Source organism: Embiotoca jacksoni, unplaced genomic scaffold (assembly GCF_022577435.1).
Source record: "Embiotoca jacksoni isolate LCO1_2020_lvr unplaced genomic scaffold, fEmbJac1.0.p SCAF_10, whole genome shotgun sequence".
Classification (NCBI taxonomy): domain Eukaryota; kingdom Metazoa; phylum Chordata; class Actinopteri; family Embiotocidae; genus Embiotoca; species Embiotoca jacksoni.
The window spans coordinates 11,776,843-11,787,137 of NW_027185230.1; the positions used below are offsets into that span (position 1 = coordinate 11,776,843).

General features: G+C 45.7%; 1 protein-coding gene across 1 annotated transcript; it reads left to right on the forward strand.

Annotated features, from left to right (window-relative positions):
• The first annotated feature begins 4,757 nt into the window (after positions 1-4,757).
• Positions 4,758-8,193, forward strand: stc1l (stanniocalcin 1, like). The gene is made up of 5 exons (XM_069159812.1): positions 4,758-4,989; positions 5,789-5,931; positions 6,038-6,145; positions 7,222-7,325; positions 7,597-8,193. The coding sequence occupies exons 1-5, from the start codon at positions 4,866-4,868 to the stop codon at positions 7,895-7,897; spliced, it is 780 nt and encodes a 259-aa protein (XP_069015913.1). The 5' UTR covers positions 4,758-4,865; the 3' UTR covers positions 7,898-8,193.
• Positions 8,194-10,295: the final 2,102 nt, after the last annotated feature.

The window sequence follows — 10,295 nt, forward strand, 5'->3', positions numbered from 1 at the left end:
CGGCAAAGCCTGTCCCTTGAGGACCCCCGGAGGAACTTCCGGAAGGGTAAGCTGCCGGTTCCCGAATTACGCTCCATGGAGGATTTTCCACTTGAGCAGTCTCGGGACGATACTCTACACTTCACCTTTGACCAAGTGATAAAAGTTGATGGTCAGCTGGTGCGCCCTGACGCAGCGCCGTCATACCCGCACTTTTCATTGATTAGGGACAGACTGTATAGTGAGTCGTGACACTCAAACAGGACAGGAAAACACCCAGGTGTTGGTGCCAAAAAGCCGTTGGGAAATAATTTTCCAGGCAGCTCACCCGGAGCGCACACGGATATCGCTTTGTGTTAGTTCTAGCGGATTACGCAACCCGATATCCAGAGACAGTGCCGTTGCGTAGCATTTCTGCAAAGAGTGTTGCACAGGCTCTGTTTCAGGTCATCTCCCGAGTCGGAATTCTGAAAGAGATTCTGACTGACCAGGGCACCCAGTTCATGTCACGAACACTGAGGGAACTTTACGACTCACTGGGAGTTAAATCTATTCGGACCAGTGTTTATCACCCACAGACCGACGGTCTTGTGGAGCGTCTGAATAAGACGTTAAAAACCATGATTCGTAAATTCATACACGACGATGGACGTAATTGGGATAAATGGCTTGATCCTCTGTTGTTTGCAGTGCGGGAGATCCCCCAGGCCTCTACGGGATTTTCTCCCTTCGAGCTGCTGTTTGGCAGGAAACCAACGGGGGTGCTCGACCTGCTTAAGGAAAACTGGGAGGAGGGTCTGAGCCCCTGCAGAAATTAAATTCAATACGTCCTGGACCTGCGAGCAAAACTCCACACACTGGGTCAGATGTCACGTGAGAATTTGCCCAGGAACGTCAACAACGGCTGTACAACAGAGGGGCCAAGCTGAGGCAATTCACACACACCAGGAGAAAAGATACTTGTATTGCTTCCTTCTTCCAGCTCAAAACCCCTCGCCAAGTGGCAAAGGCCCTTTGTGGTCACGCGGCGAGTGGGGGACGTCGACTATGAAGTGGTGCGATCTGACAGGGGCGGAGCTACACAGATCTACCACCTCAACCTCCTAAAAATATGGAGAGAGACGGAGCCTGCTTCTCTGGTGTCCGCGGTATCTGAGGGAGAGGAGCTCCCTTTCGACGCCCATCTCTCCGGGACCCAGAGAACAGACGTTGCCCAGTTGCAGAAGCAGTTTGCTGATGTGTTCTCCCTCCTGCCAGGTCGCACAGACCTCATAGTACATCACATTGAGACGCCCCCGGGCGTGACGGTGCGGTCGCGACCCTACAGGTTACCTGAACACAAGAGAAAAATTGTTCAGAGGGAATTGGCTGCTATGCTGGAGATGGGAGTAATAGAAGAGTCCAACAGTGCCTGGTGTAGCCCCATTGTTTTTGTTGTTAAGAAGGATGGATCTATACGGTTCTGTGTGGACTATCGCAGGGTGAATGATGTGTCACAATTTGATGCGTACCCAATGCCCCGGGTCGACGAACTCCTGGACTGACTGGGCACTGCGCGTTTTTTTACGACACTGAATCTAACCAAGGGCTACTGGCAGATTCCTCTCTCACCAGAGGCCGAGGAAAAAACGGCCTTCTCCACTCTGTTTGGGTTATACCAATTCACCACGCTTCCCTTTGGGTTGTTCGGTGCCCCAGCCACTTTCCAACGCCTCATGGACCGGGTGCTGCGTCCGCACGCTGCATATGCGGCCGCCTACCTGGATGATGTCATCATCCACAGCACCACCTGGGCGGAGCATGTGCAGCGGGTGGGCGCACTGCTGGAGTGCCTGAGGCAGGCTGGGCTCACCGCCAACCCAGTAAAGTGTTCAGTTGGGCGGAGGGAGGTACGGTATCTGGGGTACCACTTGGGCGGCGGGCAGGTGCGCCCTCAGGTGGACAAGACTGCTGCTATCGCAGCCTGCCCGGCCGTGGCCCAAGTCGAAAAAAGAGGTGAGGCGGTTTTTGGGGCTGGCGGGTTATTATAGACGGTTCATCCCGGGCTTCGCGGAGTTGACCAGCCCCTTGACCGACCTGACCCGGAAAGGTGCCTCAGATCCGGTCCAGTGGACGGAGCAGTGCCAGCGGGCGGTTGAGAAGGTAAAACAGGCTCTGTGGGGAACCGCTCCTTCACACACCTAACTTCTCTTCCCTTTACCCTGCAGACTGATGCCTCGAACCGAGGGCTGGGGGCCGTTTTGTCCCAGGAGGTGCCGGGGGGTTGACCGCCCCGTCCTTTACATCAGCCGGAAACTGTCGGAGAGGGAGGCCAGGTACAGTACGGTGGAGAAGGAGTGCCTGGCCATGCGGTGGGTGGTCGACTCCCTGCGGTACTACCTCCTGGGACGTCCATTCACCCTCTGTTCGGACCATGCTCCGCTGCAGTGGCTCCACCGCATGAAGGATACCAACACCCGGATCACTCGGTGGTATCTGGCATTACAGCCTTTTAATTTCAAGGTGGTCCATAGGCCGGGGGCGCAGAGATGGCTGTGGCCGACTTCCTCTCCCGCTCTCAAAGGGGGGCAAGGGGGGTGGTAGGTTAGGCCGGATGGCTCCCCGGCCTAAGTCGGCCGGTGGGGGTATGTGATTAGCTCAGCTGCAGGGGGGAGAGAGTGATGGAGTGGTTCAGGGAACGGTGCCGGGAGAAGGATAATTGGCACAGCTGAATTGAATCAGGGGATTGTTTTCTCTCCTTGATAAGTGAGCAGGGCCTGGTGATGAGGGGAGGAAGGCAGCGACTGGACGGACGCTCGGAGGCAGGGCAGGAGAGCGCCGGAATCGAGAGCAGCAAGTGTGTGTGTGTTACGAAATAAAAGCAACCGTAAAACGAACTTTGTGGCTCAGCGGGTCGTTTGTGTCTCCGAGGAACCCCCACGATAGCCCAGATGTGCTACACTGGCGCTCTCCTGCCCTGCCTCCGAGCGTCCGTCCAGTCGCTCCCTTCCTCCCCTCCTCACCAGGTCCTGCTCACTTATCAAGGAGAGAAAACAATCCCCTGATTCAGTTCAGCTGCGCAAATTATCCTCCTCCCGACACCGTTCCCTGAACCACTCCATCACTCCCCCCCCCCCCCCCCCCCCCCCCGCAGCTGAGCTAACCACACCCCGCCACCACAGACATACACAAAGCGACCCAAATTATCTACAAAGCGGCTTTAAAGAGATGCAATATAAACCAAATGACAAACAACTACCAGAATAAAACAGAAAATAACTTTAACGAGATGCTAAAAGACCATAAAGAGACACAAAGTGGTACAAGAAAACTACATTAAAGAGACAAAAAAAAATTAATAATAATTCAACCAAAATAATGCACAAATAAAAAAACAACAACCTTAAAAAACACAAAATAACTTTGAAGTAACATAAAATGACTCAAGTGACAAGTTAAACAAACTTCAGGGAACTTGTGTTCGTCACTTCCTGCTGTGGCCACTCATTGAAACACCGCACAGGAAAACCGGGAGACGTGACTGCAATTGAAAACAAATGCACCCGTTACCCTTTAGTCCTGCTAATTTTAGAAAGATTTTTTTCTTAAATTATAGATAACAGGGCCATGAGTCGCTCAGAAAAAAACACAAAATACACGTTTCATTGACTAATTTTATTCCAACTTTTTCTGCAGATTATCGTGTTTAAAAATGTTGATTTAAGAATTTATTCTTTTTTTTTGTGGTATTTTTTTTTTTTACTAGTCAGTAATCAAAAAACTTTGTCATGATAATCAAGAAGGAGAAAAATAAGTGCAAACTAGTTATAATTTAGGATTTTATTTATTTTTTACCAGCCAATTTTTTTTGAAGAAAAAAAATTCAACTTTCAATTTTTTTAGATGGTTGTTGTGTATTATTATTATTATTATTTTTTATTTTTATTTTTATTTTTTATCATATTCTCGAAGTTTAAACAAAAATCGGAGTCATAACTCAGTAAAACCTGAACACTCATGAAACATACATTTAAATTTTGTGTGGCCTGAAACTTTCAGAAGACATCATTACCTCTGATGTACAGCCAGAATAAACATCCATAAACTCGAAAAAAGACGCTTCAGAACTCGCCTGAGAATCTTAATGTTTTTACGTTTTCTTCGATATTTAAGTAATTCAGTACTAACTGTCGGTTCTTCAGAGTAATATATCAAACAAAAGATGCTAACAGATAATTCGGCATGATTCATTTCCCAAAATGTTTACAAGTGTGGACTCACGTCAACTCGTAACCCACAGAGTGACTCACTGAATCGTTGTTTTTTTTTTCCCATTTCTTGATTAAAGTTAACGTCTGTTAACACAAGTCCAGACTTTTAAAGAAACATTTCACATCCAAATTACATCAGTTCCATTAATATCACAACTGTTTTAACACGATATAACATGACCTAAGGTGTCTGAATGATTGTCTCGCCTGCAGCCCACTGGGTTTCCTTTTTAAAAAAAAAAAAAAAAAAAAAAAAAAAAAAAAAAAAGAAAGAAAGAAACTAATTAAAAACACAAAGTCTAAAATTATCCCGGGAGTTTACTGCTGCTCGGAAATTCCGTTGTGTCTTGTGGTTTTGAGTGGAAATATCCAATTAGCTCTGTGGGTTCATTACACCCGCGAATAAACCATTAACTGCGCCCCCGTGGACAAGGCGCGCTCTGATTGGTCAGTCCCGGGAGGGCTTCGCATAAATACCAGGTTGTGGACTGAGACAGACCAGACAGACTAGACCAGACCAAACCAAACCAAACCAAACCAGACCAAACCAAACCAGACCAAACCAAACCAAACCAGACCAGACCAGACCACCACCGTCCTCCTCCTCCTCCTCCTCCGTCCTCACCTCGAGACACGATGCTGCCCGGCTCCGCTCTGCTGCTCCTCCTCCTCCTCACCGTCAGCTCGGCAGCAGCCTCCTTCGAGATGCTGCCGGAGGAGGCCGCCCCCCGCCGGGCCCGCTTCTCCGCCAACAGCCCGAGTGAGTTCCAGATCCAGCAGCTTCTCATTCATAGTTTGTGTCATAAAAGTGTTTACATCCTTAACTTAAGTAAAAGTATGTGAGCAGAAACTTAAAGTCGGATTTTACTGCCGTCTGCAACCGGTCGTTTTCTTTATCAATTTAAATTCTGATTTAATTCACCGATTTTTTTTTTTTTTTTTTTTTGCCACCAAAATTACCCAAAACTTCAATAACATTTTGCGAATACTTGGAAAATGAAAAAAACAAAACAAGACTTTAACTTTTAATGAGACACTTTATATTACACACTATGTTGTTGTATTTTTTTTTTAAAGTAAAAACAAAAATACTTCTTCCACCATTGACCTCCATTTATTCCACAACTTAAGGTAAAGTAAAAGGGTTCCACACTGTAAAAATCTAACTGAGTAAAAGCAACGTGTATAAAATGTAGGATTTTTCTTTTGTTGGTATTTCATATGGGCTGCAATTAACGGGACATTTTCTTTATGAATTAAAAGGTTGATTATTTCCCCAATTAATTCAATAATTGATTATTTTAACGATTTAATAGATTTAGAAAAGAAATTGGGTCGTTAGAGCTACAAATTTATTACATTTTTTTAAATTATATTTATATTTTGTTTTGATTACATTTATTTATTTAAATTTGTCTTGCAAAAGTTAAAACATTTTCACGTTTCCAGTTTAAATGATCGCTTCTTCTGCCCGTTAGATTTAGCCCCAGTCCGTTAGCCGAATTGGAAACTGTGCTCAGGTATTCCTCAGGTGATAAAACGCGTACGTGTCCCCGCAGCTGATGTGGCCAGATGTTTGAGCGGCGCCGTGGCTGTCGGCTGCGGGTTCTTCTCCTGTCTGGAAAACTCCACCTGCGACACCGACGGGATGCACGAGATCTGCGAACTGTTCCTCCACTCAGCGGCCAGTTTCAACACCGAGGTCAGACCTTCCCCCCCCCGCCCCCAGCTCGTCCAACTGTCCATCTGTCCCAACTGTCCCAACTGTCCCCTCCACCTGTCTAACCTCTCGTGTGTTTGCTCTGCAGGGTAAAACGTTTGTCAAGAAGAGTCTGCACTGCATCTCCCAGGGGATCACGGGGAAAGTCTCCCAGACCATCCGCCGCTGCAACATCTTCCAGAGAATGATCGCTGAGGTCAGTGAGCTCAGAGTTTACGTGTCCATGAGGGTCCTTCAACAAAAATATAGATCGACCGACTTATCTGCTCCTATCATGACCTGGGACATGTTAGCGTTAGCTTCATCTGGGAAACCTTAGCCTAAGTTGGTTAGCCTAAGTTGGTTAGCTTTAGCCTAAGTTGGTTAGCCTTAGCCTAAGTTGGTTAGCTTTAGCCTAAGTTGGTTAGCCTAAGTTAGTTAGCCTTAGCCTAAGTTGGTTAGCTTTAGCCTAAGTTGGTTAGCCTTAGCCTAAGTTGGTTAGCCTAAGTTGGTTAGCCTTAGCCTAAGTTGGTTAGCTTTAGCCTAAGTTGGTTAGCCTTAGCCTAAGTTGGTTAGCCTAAGTTGGTTAGCCTTAACCTAAGTTGGTTAGCCTTAGCCTAAGTTGGTTAGCCTTAACCTAAGTTGGTTAGCTTTAGCCTAAGTTGGTTAGCCTAAGTTGGTTAGCCTTAGCCTAAGTTGGTTAGCCTAAGTTGGTTAGCCTTAACCTAAGTTGGTTAGCCTTAGCCTAAGTTGGTTAGCCTTAACCTAAGTTGGTTAGCTTTAGCCTAAGTTGGTTAGCCTAAGTTGGTTAGCCTTAACCTAAGTTGGTTAGCCTTAGCCTAAGTTGGTTAGCCTTAACCTAAGTTGGTTAGCTTTAGCCTAAGTTGGTTAGCCTTAACCTAAGTTGGTTAGCCTTAGCCTAAGTTGGTTAGCCTTAACCTAAGTTGGTTAGCCTTAGCCTAAGTTGGTTAGCTTTAGCCTAAGTTGGTTAGCCTAAGTTGGTTAGCCTTAACCTAAGTTGGTTAGCCTTAGCCTAAGTTGGTTAGCTTTAGCCTAAGTTGGTTAGCCTAAGTTGGTTAGTGTTAGCCTAAGTTGGTTAGCCTAAGTTGGTTAGCTTTAGCCTAAGTTGGTTAGTGTTAGCCTAAGTTGGTTAACCTAAGTTGGTTAGCCTTAGCCTAAGTTGGTTAGCCTAAGTTGGTTAGCATTAGCACATGTTCATGTAAACACGCCCAGTAATAAAAACGCTCCTCAGTTCTTCGCTCACATCGTTTCCGTCTCTTTTAAAAAAAAAAGGTGCAGGAGGAATGTTACGGAAGTCTGGACATCTGCACCGTGGCTCGCACCAACCCGGACGCCATCGGAGAGGTGGTGCAGGTGCCGACTCACTTCCCCAACAGGTGAGTCACCGGACGCAACGAAAAGTGGAAAACATTTATTATTAACGCCACCAGAACACGAAACTAACGTTTGTCGCGTCAGCGCGCCGAGTTTTCCCAAATCTATAACTTTTTCGTCGCGCCTCGTAAACACTTTTAAAAATGTCTCCCATTTTTTTTTTTATCGCTCTGGGTCGTTACGTACTTTTTTTTTTCTTTTTTTTTTCCGCGCCTGACTTTGCGTCGTCTACCCCCTCCTCCCCTCCTCCCCTCCTTCCCCCCCCCCCTCCAGGTACTACAGCACCCTCCTGCAGACGCTGCAGAGCTGCGACGAGCAGACGGTGGCGGCGGTGAAGGCCGGCATCGTCGCCCGGCTGGGCCCCGACATGGAGACCTTCCTGCAGCTCGTCCAGAACAAACCGTGCGCCGCCGGCTCCGGCTCGGCCGCCTTCAGCAACCCGTCCACCTGGAGGAACATGCCCGTGTTCAACGTCCAGCCGGGCTTCAGGGGCCGGGACCCCACCCACCTGTTCGCCAGGAAGAGATCCGTGGACGACCGGGAGAGGGAGGGCGGGGTTAACGCCGACGAGTAGACGACGACGCACGCGCACGTGCACACACACGCACACACACACACACCTCGAATTAAACACACACACACTCCTGAATGTTGTTTCCACGCACACACCTGCAGCACGACTACCTTTCACAGCAGAGAGCTTTAGACGGGGGTTTGGGGAATAATTAGTGTTAATGTGTTGTTGTTATTATTATTCAGAAGGAATCAAGACATTTTAAAAAGTCTGATTATGATCTATATTTATTGTCTTTAATGAGTTAATTTATGAGGCCGTCTTTGCTGTGTATTTGTAAAGGAGGCGTTGGAGGATCAGAGGACGTTTCCGCGCTGGTCGTGGAGCTCTTTTGACTCCGCCCCCCACCACCGGTCTGAGATCACTGTATAAACTTGTATGTGATGTTTTTAAAATGTTGATTAACGTGGAGGGCAAAAATCTGGAGCCGACTCGGCTGGTTCGTGTTAGAAATAAACAATGCGATATGACTGATTTTGACTCGTGTGATTTTTTTTTTTGTTGTTGATTTTTTTATTAATCAACCACACAAATAATCTAGAAATAAAAGAGTAATTTGCTAATAAATTCACCGACTGATGACAAGTCGGCGTTTCCTTCACAATCTGTTTCTGCTGAAGACGAATAGACCAAAAAAAAAAAACACGAGTTAATGCAGTTAAAGTTACAAGCTTGACGATCTGTTTTGTTCTTTGGCGCCACCTGTGGCGATAAGCAGGAACTGCGGCTGTGTTTTTAAACTTCACTTCTCAGAGACCAAAGTGTTGCCTGTGTGACATCAAGCGAGCGTGTTGCGTAAGCTCCGCCTACTCTCTCCAGAAGGAACAATCCCTGCCAGCTAATTGAAAACACTTCGCTAAGTGGGCGCCACCTGCGATTTAATTTTTTCTGTGACGTCGAGCGCACCAGAACGATGCTCCGCCCTTTTTTCCCACCTCCAAATGAGGAAATAAATTGTTTGCAGTTCAATAAATAAAAAAATAATTAAAGTTACTGCATGTTAACTGAACACTTCCTGTATATATTTCAAATTAAAAGCCCTCTAGTGTTTCAGAAGGCAGAAACCCTTCATTTCATAACAAAGCTTTTATTGTGAAAGACGTTCAGGAACGTGAATAGCACTTTCGACGAGTAACCCAGAACAACCAGCAGGATTATATTGTCGATTTTTTAAAAAAAATGAAAGCGATGTAAAAATGGTGGATTATTAGTGTGAAGTCACTAATTACATTTAATAAACGGAAGTCGAGTACTTTTTTGTGTGTATTTTTTATCTTCCACTTTGATGGAAGCAATTTTGAACGTTAGAATTTTACATTAAATTTGTTTTCCTAAAAAATATTTTTTTTTATCAACCACCAAAATAAAATGAAACACGTACACAAAAGCATCAGCAATGATGAATCATCCAATAATGAATGCATTCTCTACATAAAAAATTATTTAACTTTATGAATGAAGGACTTTTATTTATAAATAATAGTAAAAGTATTTTTCGTGTTGCATTGCTACTTAATAAAAGATGTGTCCTTTGTTCACCACCGATAGCTGCCACCAGGGGGCGGGACTGCATCTTAAATCTCCCCCATAAGTCCGTCGTTTGTCTCAGACTCATCACAGTTTGACTTGAGCTTCGTTTCCTGCAGCAGAAACAAAAAACAAAACAAAAAAAAATTTCAGTTTAAAACTCACAGCAGCACGTTTCCATGTTTCGGAGTCCTGAGATCTTAAAAAGTGTTAAAAAGTCATTTAAAAAAAAAAAAAAAAAGGAATAAAATGCATAAGAACAAGACGACACATTAATAAAACCAAATAAAATAGAGTTACAATATAGAATGAAACGATAAATCTGCTGAAAACTAGACAAGAGAATTAAAAATTAAACTCACTGAATTTACAGTGGTAAAAAGTGTTGACACAAATCTGGAGGATCAACAGAACCATTTGTGTATTGTTTTGTGTCTTGTTCTGCACACAGAAAAGAAGTGTTTTGGATAAAAGTCCGGCGACACCTCCGACACCGGTCACCTGGTCTGGGCCGTAAACAACACCTCCGTTGGCCCCTCGAGGCGTGAAGAGGCGCCGGGAGTCACGGCTCATTAACCATCCCATCAGGGCAGCAGGCCTCCTTTTCCATCCTGCCGGAAGTGTTTTGGGGGAGGGGGGGGTGTCGGTTGTTCCTCACAGCGGGTCGGGCGGCCGTGTTAACGGCCTCGTTTACAGGAACCAGAGTTGAGCAGGAAAACACTCGGCTGTGTGTCTGTGTGTTTACTGAAAGGTTTCGAGCAAAACTAGGAAAAAACAAACAAACAAAAAAAAACCGAGACAATTGGATTGATGGTTATTACAGCAGAAGACTAAACTAAGTGTGCGGAGGTGCTGTCGGATAAATGCCGAC

Excerpts from the sequence above, each read along its gene's own strand:
- stc1l (XM_069159812.1), top strand. The coding sequence starts at position 4,866 with ATGCTGCCCGGCTCCGCTCTGCTGCTCCTCCTCCTCCTCACCGTCAGC. Across the intron at positions 5,932-6,037 it reads CGGCCAGTTTCAACACCGAG|GGTAAAACGTTTGTCAAGAA; the intron begins GTCAGACCTTCC and ends TTTGCTCTGCAG. Across the intron at positions 6,146-7,221 it reads TCCAGAGAATGATCGCTGAG|GTGCAGGAGGAATGTTACGG; the intron begins GTCAGTGAGCTC and ends TAAAAAAAAAAG.